Here is an 18841-nt window from a genome sequence, read left to right on the forward strand (position 1 = left end):
GCAGTGACTACGTGACAATTTCCCTTCGTAGAGGATCTAGGGAATTTTCCTTCGAAATAATTATGAATTTATTTTGATATATTTGAGTGAAAATAGAAAGAATTCGCGATTTAATAATTGAAACCAGGGCATGGTCAGTAATGAAAAACACAGTTGTTCTAATTATTTGAATTTATTCATTGACAATATCTATTAATGTACATTTTCTATGATAATATAGCATGAGAAGCAATAATGGAATTCGTTCTAGAATTATTCCAGTCATCGAGAAAATAGTGAAATAATTCATTTTCATTGGCTATTTTCACGGTTATTATTTCACATAATATACAAGTCCTCAACATTATTATTATTTTTCAGTTTTATTTTCGTAATAATTATTTTCGCACTTTTTTTCTAGTACGATTAACGATTCCCTTTATGTATGAATCAATTTGTACTGACATTTATTAGAATTTGCTACAGTCATTTGTTTTTCTTCTTCAAATCATTTTTCCCACAAGAGTGGAAAAAATGTCCGCATTTCGCCAACGAGGCCTTTAGTCTATTATTATATTTGTAATTTGAAATTGTATCGAATGAGGGTGAAAACATGCAAAATATGGAAAAAATTTAATAATCATGAATTTGAGAGTTAAATGGACCCAAATTTTATACGTCTATCAATGCCAAAAAATGGGGGAGAGAAAAAATATCCATTGTAACTTTTTGTACTATTTTTCATCGTCATTACTGGGATTGAACTAATTATCTCCTCAGTACGATGGCATGTGCCACTCCCTCGAAAATTGCAAAACCCGAATCGATGAATTATTTACGAAGGGTCTCAGAAGAATTATCAATTGATACTTTATGTACTGCCGTTACTAAAATTTTTGATAAATGAAATATAAGCAAATGCAATGATGTTAACATAATCAACACATGATATAAGCCAATAAAATCTTACTCTAACCATCATTTTTCGTGTATTCTCCGAGTAAAAAACTCACCAATCTATCACTCACATAGAACATGTTGAAGCCAGTCAAGAAAACATACAAACTCTCGACTAATTATCTCAAATTTGTACAGTCGTCGCCTGCAGTTGCGTTAATGCGAAGCATAACCATTCTTTCATTTTAAATTCTACTGAATTTGAAAATATAAAAAGCACGTGACTTAATGATACTGAAGTGAATATATGAATATATCATGTATGTAGTCCATATAGATTTATTTCCCTTCCTGTTGTGAATATCAACTCGTTCCCAAAATTACTTTTACAACGAGATATTTTCGTTGATTTTTGGAATTATTTTGTAAAATCTATTACATTTAAATGAGAATATTCCATCATCAATATTAGAATACATAGAAAATTTTTATGAGAAATACGTTTGGAGAATGACATTTGACAAAGTTGAATTGAATTTTGAACGAATTTCCACCAGAATTCTAATATTTTTTACTCTATTCCTATTGATTTTTTACGTCGATTCGATGCAATTGTTCGAGTGATATTCAATTTTAAAAATCCCTAAATTTTTTTTCTATGTGACCCATTCTTGGTCATAAGTTTTACAAAAATGCAATAAACAAAATTGAAAGGTTCCTATATCACCAAAAAAAATAATTTTCCTGATTAAATATATCTACTTTAAAAGAAAAACAGAAAAAATATACAATTTTTGATAGACCGAATTCTCAAAAAATAATTTGTAATAAAATTTGATATTTTTTGTTTAATTTCTTGTCGTCTACAATTTCATAAATGAATTTTTAAATTTTATTAAACCAAAACTGACTCAGAGTTGTAATTGATGAACATTCATTCATAATTTTGCAGTAATCACTGACTCCTACGTTTTATTTCCCCAATGTTATTAAATTTTATTCATGTCGCTCAGGCTAGCATACACGTCACGTTCCAGGAAGACAGTTTAATTATGATATTGTATAAATTCTTTGTCAGTGCTGGTCACTTAGACCATATTATTCACAATCAAGTGATCCATATAAAACTGTTATGTTTGTTTTTTTTTCAATTCACACATTATTCAGATGCATGTGCTTTTCTGGTCTCTCAACGTCATATTATCATGGCACCGTATGCGACCAATAAACGTTGACTCATTCTTATACATAAATCTCTGCGAAACAATTAATATTGTTGTTTATCCAATAATGGCGCTCCTGTACACAAGATCGTTCACTCATCATTTTCCCCGGTTCAATGTTCATCAATATTCTTGTCCATTTCAAAACTTATACAATATTACAGTTTTGTTCCACTGCCTAGCTGCGCAGAATATAGTAATCTAGTGATTATGTTTAGAGGTAAATATATGTTTTTTTTAAATTATCCAGTGAACATATAATTCTTCCATCAATCAATGTTTGTTTCCAATAATTTAACTGATTATCAATTAATCAATTGCCCGTTCTCGCAGATTTCAAACTGGAATTCAGCTCGAATTCTGGATTTTCAGTTGTTAGTTGAGGCTTTTTCTTTTTTTTTTCTAAAGGAGAAGAATCATTTGCACAAGTGGATCTGTTAAAGCGTGTAAATTCAGAGTATATGGGTAATCGCAAAAGTAAAAAAAATAACTCATTTCAATTTATTCTGCCTTGTTGTTGGTTCTGTCAATGCCTTTTGTGCATTACACAACCATTCACGAACAATATTGTCCTGAATATGCTACTCATCAGACGTATTAATGTAATTCAGCGCATAAGTTTACCTTTTTCTCGTAATTCCTCTTTCGTGAAAATATTTTTTTCTTCCTTCGATATTTTAACGCTCAAAATACTTGAATGTTGTTGCATGAATTGGTCCGTGAATAAGAAAAATGAAGTATCACGACATAGAACCAACAATGTGGGCAGTAGATTTTTTGCATATTCAAATTTTCTGTGCAAAGGCTGCTACAACATTGGCCTTTCAATCGGTACAACCCCTCACATAGGCATGCGCCAATTATTTTAATTTATTTTCTCTGTTTAATTAAAATTTTCTCCATAATAATTTACTTTTATCATTCAAAATATTATTATCATATACCTATTCATACGTAAGATAACATCATAAGTGCTCCTCGTTCATTATTATCTTTATTTTCTTCGCATAATAGTATTATATCATCATTATTTATTATTTATTGTTATAATGAAAGAGTATCATTCCTATTTTTAACATTCAGCATTTTCGGTACTCATAAGATTCTTTTTAAATTCCGTTTTGTGAGGAGCAGATTCTGCCATTTATCATTGAACTATCATTGGTTTTGAAAATTATAGTGATTTATCGATCGTCTGATTCAATACCATAAATCTTCTATTGTCAAGAAATACTCTATGTAATATTAGAAATTAAAAAAAAAGTGGCATTCGTGATGAGTGAATAGAATGAGTGATCATTACAAGTAAGCGCGTTAGCTCGACATTACATCACTTTCTGCAGCAATACCATACCTCTCATAATGTTTTTCTAAATTAACAATGCCAGTTCAATAATTTTAATTCCCTTAAACTGTGTAAATGATGTACTTGTAAAGAACACTGATGAGTTAATGCGCGTGAAAATAGACATAGGTTTTTTTTATATTGTATTTTGTTTTTATCAATATATTTTGATTCAATTGAAAAATCCTAAAATTTGTTTCTATTCTAAATCTAAAATTGTAAAACACACACAAGTTCAATTTATTAGACAATTATAACTCTCTAATTATTTCATTAACATAGACATAATTATTTCTAATTTTGTTTTTGCTTTTTTTCCGTTTAGTACATTTGATAAAAATTATCTTATGAAAAAAAAAATATTGAAGCTGAAAAACACTGGGGTTCTTTCATTTTCCGCAATCATTGCAATTGCATTGAGATTTAAAAAAATATCTTTTTAAAATTTAATAATTTTCCGCAAAGGGAAGGTGACAATTTGATATGAAACATACATTTTCATATCAAATATGCGGCACATCATCTATTATTATAATGCATGATGGAAACACACTTAAGCCTAAGTATATTATTCTCTGTTGTTGTCTTGTTGCGTTTACCTACATTCGTTATAATTTGTTTGCTGTTTATTATCTTTTTAATGTGGTTTTGTAATCCACTTGTGATTTTCGTACCTCCAATAATCCTGCCTGCTATCACGTTACCTAGAACAGGAATTTAAAAACATGGAAAAAAATGTAATTTCATCGAGAAGGTTGATATCCACAACTTCCCTTTTGTTTTCTGATTTTTTTTTTCGATTGAATTGAAATGAAATTTGATTATTGATACTTACGACAAATGTATCTAGAAAACTAGATCCTCTTTTTCATCAGTATTACCTCGTGTTTGATGAATTATGAGTGACAAGACACGAGGGAATACTCGACCTAACTTGTTGAAACAACAAGTGTCTGGCAGTAAGGGCACTCACGTTGATTAGGCGCACATGTCGAGCATACCACATAGTGATTACAGGGTGACAATGTGACAGTGCGATTTTGTTCCTCACAGACCATGCATTTCCTTGCAGATACCCTATACAACACCTGGAATCAGATAACAAATACGTTGGATTAGAGGCGAATGTGGTAGAAATTTACATCCCTCAGAAATTTACTCCTGAATGAGCATATTTTGCGGTGATAACTACCGCTATAATCTATGAATGGCTTTTAAATATGGATTTATGGTTGTCCTAATTTCATATTTCAACTTATACGTTACATTAAAGTTACGAGGTCATTCGGATTATGGCCACAAATTGAAAACAAATAGTACTAGTAATAGCCCACCATTAATTAATTCTCAATTTATAAAAGCTCAGTGAATTTTAAGCCCAATAAAAACCCTCAAATGCTGAAAAATGCACCAGAATGAGGAAAAATCAATGAGTAAACAAAATAAAGAGACAAACAAATGGCTACTCACTTTCTCCACTTCGTCAAGATCTTGTCGTAACTGTGATTGAATAGATTTCAAAGTGGCTATGGATAAACTCCTCAGCTCTCCAATTCCTTTGAGCGTATGAATATACGTTCCATTACTACTAGACGCCTCATTCTCAACTCTCAATGCTTTAACTTGCATGAGTGCATCGTCTCTCTGTTGTTCAGCAATTGAAGCTTTTCTCTTAGCCTCCTCACTCTCTAAATGCCAGGCAGCGCAAGCTGCACGTGCTTGATTTATTCGCTCATCCCAAGTAGCAAGTTGTGCTCTACTTGACGATAATTCATCCCTCAATCTCTGTAATTCCGACAGCGATCCCGTATTGCTAGGGCTCACTGAGAATGCATTAACAAGAGGTGATGCTGGTAGTGGTTGTGTGCGTGAAGGTGAAAGACCCTGATTAGCAAAATCAAATAAACTATTGTTGAAGCCACTCAATTTGGATGCTGAGCTGCTGAGTTGTGAGATATGATTGCTAAATGGATCTGAAACTGAATGGCTCATAAACGGCATTGTCGATTCAATTGAATCCTGATGTGAAAATCTCGATCCAGTGAGAAAACCGGCTGATTGTAAATGCTGTAATGGACTTGACGTTGATGGTGAAAAAGTTGAAAGGCCCGAACGTTCAGCCATTCCAGGTATATTAACTGGTGCTGAACTTCCGAGTAATCCCGAACTGGCTAATCCAGCTGATATCGAATTACTGATCGGTGAATTTGAATCCCTATGAATTGAATCGACTAGATTCAATGGATCATCCAAATGCAATTCGTCCAAAGCATTACCAACAACAGATTCTACAGTATCATTGGGATAAAATGAATTGGTTGATAGTGGAGATACGGTTGATGTCAATGAATGATTTCCCAGTGATCCGTTAAGACCGTAGGCTATGTAGAGACTTTGTTTGCGCTGTGCCTTGTCCGATTTTGTCAGAAGTGGATCATTCTCTATTGTCATTATTTGTTTTCGAATTTCACTCTGCAAATAATGGACAATATTTTACAGTGACATTCTAATTTCTATGCGTACTGTGGCAAACTTCAACAACGACACATCAACTTCGTGAAGGGGTATTTCTTTGTGTATGTCACCGTTGACGATAAGACTTCACGTGAGAAGTGGATGAAGATAAAATTGAAAGGGAAAGGTGGTTATGACATTTGTCACTGCGAGTACTTATTTGCACTAGTTATAGGCATATCCTTTTTTGTAAAATCATCGCTCTAATAATGGAGCCATTAATGGACTCAGAGGATAGTCCGCGATTGCTAAAAAAAAAGTATTCTTCATTCTTCAGTTTCGTGGCATATCAATTTCGGCGTTTCAACCGAATTCTCCTAAAATTCGACTATTACAGAAGTTCAATAGAAATTCGATAAAATATTTCCGCGAATTCTCTACTTCCTTTCTATTCAATAGTTCAGTGTACATAATAATTTACTTTGTTCAGAATTGATGTGTCAATATTGAAATATGCACCTAAATATTTCGAATAAAATTTAAAACTTACAATTTGCAAAAAGGAACCAGGATTATAAAGCATATTACTGAGCTTTGGTTGCGATGAAAGATTCATACCAGAATTTGAACTGGAATTATGGAGTTGTGCTCCAGGTGCTTTACTGTGGGAGCTATTACTTCCAAGACTACTTGTACTAGCAGACTCAGAAACCTCTCCACTGCCGTTCTGCAATGGTGGAAACTGATGACAATGATCATTATATCGTTCGTTTAACTCTTTCAAATAGGTGATTGGTTTTTAAATCAATGAGAGGGGGGAAGCATGGCAATGCCTGAGAGAAAAGGAATTTATCATACTCACACTGCTATCGCTCTGCAGCTTATCCTTTTCCATTGACCTTTTGTCAGGTGGGAGAGCACTGTTGAGAATATCTGCTAGATTGGTACCACAATCTAACGGCACCGCCATATCCCGGGCAAGACTCATTTCTTCTGTTGACACCACTGCTCCGTCAGCCAAATCATAACAATGTTCCAATATACCAATTTCCACAGAATTTTTAGTATTTGAAAAGTGATGGCTACTGTTTAGTACTAATTAACAGTGAACAATTCATCATTCCATTTCACAAGACAACTACATATTGTTAATTCCGTTACAGCGCAGATTATTTTTATGGATAAACTATCACATGGACAATGAAGTAACAGTTGTATGAAAATTCTAAGAGATTTAGTATAAACTATCAATTTACCATAAGGTAATATAATAGCGTATAAAAACGAATACACATTACGAAAAATCAAGGTATTCTGGTACTGAATGTTAATTATGTGATCGATATTCTGCGGACATCAGGAAACTTTATTGTGTAGTTTAAAACTCACGGATTTTATTTAAATGTCAACGAAATCTTAAAATTCATTATTTTTCCCCATCCCTGTCTCACTCCCTCGGGGGAATTCACGGTTGCCGCTCTGAAAGTTATTTCTGACCTGACCATGAACATTTAAACTTTTTTAAACTGCGGTTGAAAATGACTCGAAAACAACCATTATGACAGCTTATCATTGACAAGTATTGACCGAATGCGCAATTATGCAAGAAGGAATGTTGAAAAAATCATAGAATATCTTATTATTATCGTATAATTAAAAAATTCCTTCATCTTTCCTCGTAAGTAAATCTGGATTGATGAGTTATCCATATAAGATTTTTCCGTGATAATCAGTAACATCTCATTACAATGCTAAACAAAGCTGTCACTAAGATTTTTCACTAATTTTGGGTCAATGAGCTACACATTTGCCAACGAAAACCATCGCAGTATACACCGAAGTGAAAAAAATATTGTAGGAACGTGCATAATTTAACAGAACACTCCTGTGATGCTTATATAGGAAAAATTCTCGCAGTTCACTTTACGAAATCCTCGGACATAAATATTGAGATAAGATGGTGAATCATGAGTTTTACAACTCTCAGAAACTGATGAAAAGCACCGACTTTTTGTAGTATTAAATGAAAGAAATAAATATTTTTTTGTAACGCAAAATTTGTTCTCGAACGTTATCTTGGTGCTAAAGAAATGTTCGAGACTTGGTAATTATCAACCTGGGAATTTTATAGCGGAAGTAAACCCGATTGCAGAATATTATCTGTGAAAAATTCACGTGCAAATAGGCAGAATAAACTTACGGTCAACATGCGCGAAAGCGCAGAAAACTCCACGAGGGCAGTAACCAGCTTGCTGCACATCATTACACTTGGTTGATTTGTAAATTTCTGGATGAAATTGTTGCTCTGTACGAGTATGGCAATACGTACAAGCGTCACCCTGCTCGCAATTACCTGGCTCACCCCATTCCTCTCCATGTTTTACATTCGGGCAGGGTGTTGAGCTAGTGATCCAAAACCAAGTCATTAGTTTTGTTTATTATCAATTCGATATTTTTGATTCAATGGAAATACGATACGTAGAAACGTGAAAAGAGCCAATATTAATTATCATTCATGGCCTACTTTAATAGGGAGCCCCTTCATTTCGTGACACATGTGGTATTTCGGATTAAGACCTTGTTATTGTAATCCCCACATTCTAATGACACAATCGACTATACGTTATTGAACGAGTTGAAGAGTTGTGGATTTAATATGTTATTGAATTCTACTGATTCGTAATCCATTATTCCAATTACCCATTTTTAAATCTCAATTTCATATTACGTAACTGGAAAATCTAAACAGTTCATTTATTATCCGTACTTCGGAATTCATAATTTAAGTATAAACAACTCAAAACCGCGAAGTCTATAAAACTTACGAAGAGCAAAGACTTTTACGAGGAAAAAACCTTTCCGGTTTCATCAGCAGGTCAATGAATTTTGACATTTTGACAAGAATAGAAAGTGTCCACACTATCCTGTCTCCTATAACGTGTAATGAAGATGCGAGGATTAATAATCGTGGGAAAAATATAATGAAAGATCAATACAAGTATTTAAGAGTTAAGCGAATTGAACAGTTTTAATAATTTTAATAATTTTAAGATTGAAGGGATCTTAAAATTATTAAAGATTCCTTTAGGATTTTTAACACAATGGGCTCTTTTCAAGTGAATGTCCACATCTACTTGGTATAATAATTACCGATATTTGTATTTTCTGGGGCTTCGTCGTTTATCTTTGCTATTGTGGTACTGTGGGCAGGCATATCCCTGTCGACAGAGCCTCGGTGGTCTCTTGCAAGGCTCAGTTTTATAATTGCTAAGAACATAATTAGTGTCCTGCCATTTAGGATCTTCATTCATCAAGTTTCGTTCTTTATCCAAAATATTTGGTCCATTTGATGATGAATTTGGATCTGAATCGGGATTCTCCAAAGCTTGAATCTCTTTGATGTCGTATACTGGAGGACGGAGGTCGTGATTACCATGGGCAAATGCACAATGTGGCCCATTTTTAACACAAAAACCGCGGGTATCTGTATCATGCACGCACATGCAAGTCTTGTAGTATCTTAGATGATAACGTCTCTCTGTATCTCCGGCTGTTCGATGAAGAAATGGACACCTAACAAACAAACGTATTAGCTCATTAATAACGCCTAAATAAAATCTAGTGATCCACTTAAACGTATGAGAAAAATTGCTGAATTTTTCTTTAACAATTTGAGATATCGATTTGAGAGTGCAATCAACTCTTCTGGATTTTTTCGCTTCAGAGCCCCATGGGGATCTTAATAAAGCAGTACTAATAGAGTTCCCTGTCTACGTAATTCATTGTTGTTTTAATTCTCTTCCAAATCAAAAATAGGATTCCCTTTGAGCTGGTCGGAATGGAAAAAAAGAATACGTATGTGAAATCTAATAAATAAACCTAGCGCGTTCACTGAGAAGTCGAATCGAATTGCCAATAGAAGCGGATAAGAATTCTATTGCAATTCGAATCGAGTTTTATTGAATTCCCCTTCGAAATTCTATTCAGTTTTGTCAATTCCTATAAAAACCCTCAGTTTTTTCCGGACAATTCATTTACAAATATTGGGAAGAATGTCGGTTGTTAAACGTTTAAGTGGTAACGGTACTGCAGAATCGCCCTCGTGTCTACAGTCAAGAATTTGTATTCATTTTCTGACACCATAAACTGCTGATAACTTCAATCTTCTCTTCACTTATGTGCCCTCCCTCAAGTTTTTGGTTTTCGAAAATGAACACTTGTGAGATTCCCTATGACACGCGGACCATTCTAAAATTCAATGCATGCAACGGGTACCGTTATCTCTTAAAACCTTGTTCCCTCAAGATTCTCACAGAGTTTCATGGACATAACTTTTAATTTTTTTTACTGCGCATTTTCTTTGCAGCCATTAACCACATTTTATTAAAAAATAATGGAGAGAGTCTTCAAAAAATTGGGAAGAATGCTACCGAGCAAGCAATCACCACTGTCTGGAGAAATGTGATATATTTAAATTTTCAGTGATCGGTTGGGAACTACCAATATTTCCAATTGAAATCGTCGAGAAACTGATATAAATTTCAATACAATTTTCCAGCGCATGCATTAGATTTCCCCTTGAATTTTCTCCACATTGAAATTGAAAAATTGCATTGAAAACGTAAAATTTCTGAAGTCGTACATCCACATGACAAAAACGATACCCTGCCCAATTCAACAAAGAGAAGCATGTACCCAACGAGTCCTTGTTGCTACAGTGTGACAAGAAAAATCAATACCAACGGGCTTCTTTGTTTGAGCTTCCCGCCTGACGCGCGATGTCCTAACCAGTTTTTGGAGGGAAAAATTACCTGAACCGTAATAACCACCATCCATAACTCCACCATCGACATATGCTTTTGCGCACCAATAAACTAACAATCGATAAATTATTTAATGGAACATTATTCTCCATTAATAGGACCTTCTCCATATCCTACAACACTAAAATATCGTCAGCGATGATAACGCGTTGAATTTTCAACTGAATAATGGTACATGCCATAAAAAAATAACTCTCATCCACTCCATAGTTCAATTAAAATGTGGATTGATCATTATTTCGAATAGATTCAATTTCATTCTGACCATTGTAATGTTTTACTGTAAATGTCAATTAATGAAATCGAAGATGGATGATGATAAAGACTGCGATCAGGATGATTTTTTGTTGGTTAAATTATGATAATAATTAACGAAAAACCATGGATTTATACATGTCGAGCATGACCGCGACATCTCTTTGTCCCCTCCGCGACAAGCGGTTATAGGTTATAAGTGGCCAGGCAAGTAACAAGCAACAGGGACTGAAATATATTCTGTGCAGCAACAAAAACGCTCACATCCGGGAGAAACGTAGAAATGTGATTATTCCAAATTTTCATTTATACAATTCTCTTCTAAATTACATAGATTTAAAATATTGAAGGAACAAGGGGGTCATTAGGGGTAAACGAAAAAAAAAGTCATGAACAAAGAAAAATCATGAGTGAAGAGTTGCATACGTCTTACCAAAGATTATTTGGTGAAATACTTGGGAAATCCTTTCAGGATATTTGTTAAAAATTTAAACACGGAAGATATTGAGAAATCAATAATTCCTTACCGCCCAAAGCGGAGTTTTAATGAATTTTCAAAATTAATTTAAAAACTGCTCGCTCAATTTCATTGGAAATTTAATAAAAAATCAAATAACAGGAATTTAAAATATTGTGAAAGCAGGTGATTCATCAGATATGAATTGAAAATAAAGAAGATAATGAACAACAATTCCAGTGAAATTTTTTTTGTTAAAGAAATGTAAACCGTTTTTACAATTTAATAATAGAATTGACTGCACTGTTCCTGAACTGTTTTGTTTGTGGAAAATGAATGATTGTCGGGTAGATGGAAAAAAGTTCTTTCATGCATTTTGCAATACCAGAGAATACCCGACGAGTTGCAGTATTTTTAACAGAGTGAAAAAGAAAATCAAAGTACAATTTGAAAAGGATAAATTCGATATAAAGCGGTAACATCCCCGAGGATGAGAGATACTATAACAAAGGAGGCATTTATGGTTGTAATAGTACTAAAAACCAATGTGCATCCAAATTACTAATAAACTTCGTCCACAAATAATAAACGATAAACAATAGTTACTAATAAAAGAGATCATAATAATTTAATTTCAAATAAGTGAAATGCAGAAATGGAACAGTAATATCCATACTGAACAGTTATAACCACGACTTTAACAATGCCACTGACTTATGGTTATTCAAGTAATAAAAATATGTAAATTTAAATTTCTAATAAGCTGCGCAGACAAGCAATTAAACCTAAACGACAATTAAGTGAATAAATTACGGAAACGAACATGAAAATTAAATGTTGAATAGTAAAAAAGCTGATCAACAATTACGACAAATAAAGCGCCATCAAAAACCGCATCGCAAATAATTCAAATGCACATAATTGACATTGATAATTGATATCTCAACCACACAATTATAACCAAAAATACAAAAAAGTTCATCAGATTTACGATTAAGTAGTAAAACATGTTTTTTAACCGTCCAAAAAATTTAATCCAAGAGTAATGTAAGAACCTGATAACAATTAGAGAATTTCATCAATAAAAACTTACTCGTCTCCATCAGGACATATGCCGGTAGTCTCGTCATACTTGGTACAATAATTATCAGCACTATAATTAAAGGTGCGGTCCCTTTTTCTGACCGGTCTGCGTCTCCGCTGATTCATAAAATGCCAGTTGAAGCATGTGAATGGCCGATGCTGTGTGCATTTTCGTTGGATAAATAACGGGCATTGTTCAACGCGAAACTCCTTCAAGTATCTACAACAAAAGAAATTCCCCCTTACACTAAACCCAACTGAAGGCATTTCCCGTCGCCTCCAGACACAGGCATTTTCATCCCCAAATAAACCACAAAACTTCCCTCCAACAAACACTATCCCTCACATATATCTAAATTCTTCACTTACGTATAATGATTAGCCTTTTCCGCTTGTGCTGTCAACAAAGGTTTCGAGTCGGACTTCATCTTGGTGGACGTCCGACAACAACATACAGCGGCGCCTCCACCGCCGTTGCCGTCGTCGTTTCTCTATTCGTGATGTTTATCGTTATAGTTTTACTCGCGGATGTCGCTACCACCACTGTATCACAACAACACAAAACGCTCCCGCGTCTCTGATGCTGAGACACCCACATATATGGGAATGCAATTAAACGGCGTGGGGCCAAAAGCACCGATGTAAGCAGCGATAATAACCAACAAGTACCTCAAGACCGTTAAAATTTACAATTTAATTGACAAAATCACTCACCACTGAGGTACCCCTCTCACACAACACTATTTATTACCAATAATCGCTACACTATTTTACCCACTCCTCACTCCGCGGAAAAACCGCGATTCTGAGTTCCAGGGGAGGGGAACGACAATCGTCACTGTTGTAACCACTACAATAATATCGACCGAATACACTGATGAATACAACTGTTTAATCCGTGGTGAATGTTTCACGCACTTGACGTTGTTCTGTACGCAGCAGCGTGCGAGAAACCTCTACGCTTTTTTCTCTAGAGAGGATGAGAGTGTGTAGCACTGTTCCTGGACCTCTTGAGCTAGACTATGTGCTCGGTAAATTGCTCCCTCTCCTCCTTTGTCGCGTGTGTGTATGCCGGAGAGAGAAATACAGTGAAAGCAATTCCAGGGCGCAAGCGCCTGCAGATGTGCGCAAACGCGTACGCACTCTCCCTAGTACTCGAGAAAATACCGGATGACGGAGAGTGGGAGAAGGGGAATAAAATCGAGGATTAAAAAAGTTGTTGTCGGTGTGCGTGTGCGTGTGTGTGTATGCGGATTTATACGTGAACAATTCGGTTGGGCACTGCGCGGACGGCGCAGTTACGAACGCCTCTTCCCACTCGACTGCCGGTCACGTGAGACCTGGGCATTTCAAGGTCATTCGTGTTGTGGTCCTTAGAGTGTCTATCGGCGGACTATGTAAACACACACGAGTGAATTGTCGTCAGGAATATTTGAGGGGAATAGGGTATACTATTGGGGACCAGAAAGCACTTGTAGGTTTATCTTTGTCGTTATTTTTCTCAATAAATTGATGATGGGCGATTGTATTGATGGCATTCGGGAATTTTGGTGGATTTTGGGGGGCAATCGTTGGGTTGAGAATTGGGTTGTGGATTTTACTCGGAAATATCACACACTGTTGGGTATTTAGCGAATTCGTTTGGGGGATTGTTAGCGGTGTTCTGGAGGAATTATAAACCGGCACACTTGTTGGGATTATTGAGGAAGATTGACTTCCCCTGGGAGAACTAGTTCTTCCATACACTCACGATAACTGAGAGAATTTTTGGAGATAATTTATTACATCCGATAGACGCCTTCGAGGGCCATTACACGCTCACCATCTGGTTATTTCGTGATAACTGAACGATTCATCGACTTCATTTTGTTTAATGGGGCTACTGTTGCCTGTAGAATTCATTTGCTTTCACTTGTTTTTAGTACTCATGAGCACCACAGTACTCATGACGGTGAGGGTTTCTACGACGATTTCGGAGAATTATTGGGAGTATTGAAATTTTTGAGAGTTTAAGTCTATGTTTGAATAGTGCCGGACGCTACTGATTGATAACAGAAGTTGAGCTCTATCGCTGTACACAGATGCATGTCGTACTGGCTCTGCTCTGCTATCTTCACTTTTTGTATACCGTGAGTTCATTGGAGATGGCCGACCGCGATAGGAAAAGGAATATGTGCGTTCTTGAGAATCGCCGATCTGCAGTAGGTGGCAGCTGTTGTTTCGTCTCTGGCTACAATTCTGTCAAATTTTAATGGGATCAAATAGTCGACAAGGGATTGATTTTTGTAATATGAAATAATTCCATCGTTCCACTAAGTTCGTATCCGTTTGTACTGAGTTGACAATGTTCCGTTTAGTCTCTCAATAACTCATTATGAAATAAATCATTAAAAATCCAACATAAGTTGTGACTCTTGTGTGCCACGTTTTCCACTCAGTCAAACTCACGTTGGATTATTCATTATTTATTTAAAAATAAATGAGAAATTAACCAAATATTTTAAACTCAGATGAGACAGGTACAAACGTAATATCAAAGATATAATTAGTAGATTTTGCAAAACACAATCATTGGTCGGCTATGAATGCCTGTCGTTTCCTCAGAGATTGTAGGGGAGATTGCTGACGCTTATGAAGCGGCTTCAGCAGCAAAATTGCGTAGCGGTGGCGCATGAATTACGATGATGAACGTGTCTGTCGGTAACCCATTGCCACAGAAGAACGTAAAAATGATTTTTATTTAGAATATTCCCGGGGTCTTAGAAAAATCGCAAATCGCCTCATGAATTGAATGCCAGGCACACCGTGGACTTAGGGACCGGCACGTTTACCATCGTAGTTCCTGCGCTACCGCTACGAAATTTTGCGTGAAGCGGCTCCATATGCATGACCATTCCTCCTCTCCCGCCCCCTAAAATTACCGGTTTCGTATCAAGATAAAGATTGTCGTTGGCATATATATATGCCTTGAAGAAGATTTAAGCAGCGTCGGGAGCAGACAAACCGAACGAGACAACGTGTCTCTTACCTGTATTAGAGAATTTTGGTAACAGTAATTTGTGTCACGAGTGAACAAACCTGTTGAGATGTTTAGCAGAACGCGACTCCTGACCAGGAACTTGGGGGTTCTTCGGGTAAGTCTTTGTGTCTTGGCAATCGCCCGGGGAAAAGAGACTGCCTGACATAACCTCAGAGTACTGGAGGCAAATGATGAAAGAGGTGGAAATATTTTCAGAATTCTTCGATACATCCTGAGGTCAATATGAACACGCAAATATTATGCTCATTGTATCCAGTTCAAGCGAGACACAAGGCCAGCACTCCACTTAATACGATCTTCATGTTTGTACCACAACAAGAGGTTTGGATTCATCGTTACTGTACCGCTTAATGTTTCTTGTAGTTGAATGGAAGAATAATGTCAAATCATTTTTGTAGTCGGTTTTTTCGGGAGTTTGACATCAATAGGCTAATGAAAGTTGGGGAGCAGTCACTGAAATTTAGAGAAGACTTCCTCTGATTTAAAATTGCTTAAGTGGAAATTAATGACAAAATCTCTTGATCTCTTGAAAAAAAATCATCAAACAATTCATGAAATCATAATTCATGAATTCATGAAATTGTCTGCTCTTATCAAAAATAACCTCTAATCTCTAGTCATTCGTAAACAATCGCATTATCCATTTTAGCATTATATATCAAATTACATTCACTCCAAGAATCTTGATGTCTTTCCCATTAAAAATTTTTCCAATCGAAGAGAGGATCACGACAGTCAAAACATCTTAATAGACCCCTCACGGCTTTTTCTTATCTCCTTTGAATTTCATCGAGTCTAAAAAAAAATGGTGTCGCAGGCTTGGATAGTCGAGCGAATGGGCAAATTCCACAGAATCCTGGACCCCGGCTTCAACGTACTTTTTCCAATAATCGACAAAGTTAAATACGTACAGAGCCTCAAGGAAATAGCAATTGACGTGCCAAAGCAGAGTGCAATCACGTCCGACAACGTGACCCTCGATATTGATGGAGTTCTCTATCTCAGGATAAATGACCCATATTTGACATCATACGGTGTCGAGGATCCCGAATTCGCTATAATCCAGTTGGCCCAGACCACGATGAGGTCAGAACTGGGTAAAATATCGTTAGACAATGTGTTCAGGGAGCGCGAAGGACTCAATGTTAATATCGTGGCGAGTATAAATAAAGCGAGTGAGGTTTGGGGAATCACATGCCTCAGATACGAAATTCGTGAGTATCAAAATTGAAATTTTGTTGTTTATCCCTTATACCTGATGTCTGTATTTCCCCTATTGAATTTCAGGTGATATCAGACTACCTGCGAGAGTTCAGGAAGCGATGCAGTCGCAGGTGGAGGCTGAGAGGAAGAAGAGAGCTGCTATTTTGGAGTCTGAGGGAGTGAGGACTGCTGATATCAACGTGGCAGAGGGAAAGCGACAGGCGAGGATTCTTGCCTCCGGTATGAAGCCCTTAAAACAATTTTTCTTTGGATAATGAAATAAAGTTATCATTGACTTTCTCTTAATTGACTTTCGCAGAGGCCGACAAATTAGAAAAAATTAATCAAGCTCAGGGTGAGGCGACAGCCCTCCTGGCAGTAGCTGAGGCGCGTGCTAAGGGTCTTCAAGTGGTGGCGGATTCCCTAGGGCTTCGAGACGGCAAGAACGCAGCCTCGTTGAGCATAGCTGAGCAGTACGTCAAAGCATTCAACAAGCTTGCGAAAACAAACAATACTTTGATACTTCCAAGCAACGTGGGAGATGTATCGAGTCTCGTGGCGCAGGCGATGTCGATATACAAGCAAATCCTCCCTCCAAACCTACCCGATGGCTCCCCTACCCAGTACGAGACGAAGAGTCTACGCGAGGGCAGTGAAGTTGATGAAGTTTATGAGTATTTTAGTGACAAGGAAGAGGCGGAGAAGCACCGAAACACCAACAATGCACGGAAATCGTAAAGATAATTGTGTCGAATAAGCGTGTAGATTATTGATATGTCCTCATGGAGGATAACGATATGTTCTACATTGTTGATTAATAAAAACAATTTGTTTCAATTACATGATTTGTTATTTCATTTTTATATGTATAAATTCTTCTACTGGACCACCATTATGAAATACTGATTGTGGAATTAATTCCATAGCGAAATTATGGGAGAAAACAACAGAGTAATCTACAAATTCATAAAGAGTACTGCAAAAATATTTTTGGAAGTCGTCGGCCGGAGTAAAAATGTCCAGTATTTTAACTTACAAAATATTCGCTTTTGAGTATCTGTCGACGTTTTGAACAATTAATTCCTGTTTATTTCAATTCGACAGTCTTCACGAATTATCTTCAATAATCTTTGTGTTGTTACTTTAGAATGAGAGCTGATGAATGATTCGTGGACTACTTCCTCTTTTTCGTATGTAAAGTAGCTGCTGCGCTAGGTGTTGCATACGTCTCCTGGGAAATTCGGTTTATGTAATAGAGTGCCACCATCGAGAAGAGGAAGCAGGTTGTCGTAGAGACTCGGTGAACCAGTCCCGAAGCAATCATGGAGACGATCAGAGAAATCAGAACTGGGAAATGAAATAATTCAGTTTTCCGAACCACTCGGGAATTGGTAAACCTTGATTGATCTTTCAAAAACGTATTAATGCATATGAACTGCATCATAGATTATAAGAACTGCACTGATGCATTTATAAAATTTATTCGATGTAATGAGAGTATTTTAGAGTTGAAATGCATACCTTCTGGAAAAAGTTTCATCTGAAAAGTTTTTCCAAAAACTGTTGACTCAAGATTCCCCAGTGCTGTGAGAATTAGCATGAAGAGCACGGATCCAATGTATCCTCCAAGGATCGTATGCAGTTGTGAGGAGGCTAGCCATCCTTTGTACATTTGCATTCCGGAGAATAGAATTATTGTAAGGATGAGAGATAGGATGAAGGAAACTCCACTGGTCACAGCTATATGTGAAAAAAAAATTAAATTTTATATTTTTCACTGGAGTGTTTTCAATGAAGTGCCGGGTATTGGTGAGGTTATGGCACTTTGTTTGACAGATGGATGATTCTGGTGTAATTAATAATTTATCATATTTTGCTGGACGGATCAACGGGCAATTATCGACGGATAAACTCACCCATTTTTAATTTCTGTACGAAGAACTCAAGACACACGGAAGTATAAATTTATCTGCAAAGCTGACCTTTTTCTCTCCTATTTACCGACTTGAAGCAAGATGGAAGCTGATCGATATTGTGACATTCAGTCAACTTCAGGGTAGTCTCGATTCTGCTTCAGTTCTG

The 18841-nt window shown here is 36.2% G+C and overlaps 3 protein-coding genes across 7 annotated transcripts; 1 reads left to right on the plus strand and 2 right to left on the minus strand.

Annotated features, from left to right (window-relative positions):
• Window positions 1-153: 153 nt before the first annotated feature.
• LOC135164814 (putative E3 ubiquitin-protein ligase UNKL) lies at window positions 154-14618 on the minus strand. Of its 5 annotated transcripts, none has more exons than XM_064125506.1 (9): window positions 12886-14618; window positions 12527-12736; window positions 9049-9471; window positions 8099-8301; window positions 6761-6891; window positions 6449-6625; window positions 4915-5916; window positions 4280-4532; window positions 154-4148 (listed from the first exon to the last, which is right to left on the minus strand). In XM_064125506.1, the coding sequence occupies exons 1-8, from the start codon at window positions 12942-12944 to the stop codon at window positions 4374-4376; spliced, it is 2364 nt and encodes a 787-aa protein (XP_063981576.1). In that variant the 5' UTR covers window positions 12945-14618; the 3' UTR covers window positions 154-4148; window positions 4280-4373. The 5 variants fall into 5 exon arrangements, with proteins under 5 accessions (XP_063981576.1, XP_063981572.1, XP_063981571.1 ...); XM_064125502.1 differs by having other exon boundaries at window positions 6761-6993; XM_064125501.1 differs by having other exon boundaries at window positions 6449-6640; window positions 6761-6993.
• Window positions 14619-15415: 797 nt separating this feature from the next.
• Window positions 15416-17599, plus strand: LOC135164820 (stomatin-like protein 2, mitochondrial). The gene is made up of 5 exons (XM_064125516.1): window positions 15416-15650; window positions 15752-15877; window positions 16374-16770; window positions 16844-16999; window positions 17079-17599. The coding sequence occupies exons 1-5, from the start codon at window positions 15603-15605 to the stop codon at window positions 17495-17497; spliced, it is 1146 nt and encodes a 381-aa protein (XP_063981586.1). The 5' UTR covers window positions 15416-15602; the 3' UTR covers window positions 17498-17599.
• A 127-nt stretch (window positions 17600-17726) lies between these two features.
• Window positions 17727-18827, minus strand: LOC135164831 (protein KRTCAP2 homolog). The gene is made up of 3 exons (XM_064125534.1): window positions 18676-18827; window positions 18281-18499; window positions 17727-18106 (listed from the first exon to the last, which is right to left on the minus strand). Exons 1-3 carry the CDS (start codon window positions 18677-18679, stop codon window positions 17934-17936), a joined length of 396 nt encoding a protein of 131 aa, XP_063981604.1. The 5' UTR covers window positions 18680-18827; the 3' UTR covers window positions 17727-17933.
• Window positions 18828-18841: the final 14 nt, after the last annotated feature.

This window comes from Diachasmimorpha longicaudata, chromosome 7, assembly GCF_034640455.1.
Source record: "Diachasmimorpha longicaudata isolate KC_UGA_2023 chromosome 7, iyDiaLong2, whole genome shotgun sequence".
Classification (NCBI taxonomy): domain Eukaryota; kingdom Metazoa; phylum Arthropoda; class Insecta; order Hymenoptera; family Braconidae; genus Diachasmimorpha; species Diachasmimorpha longicaudata.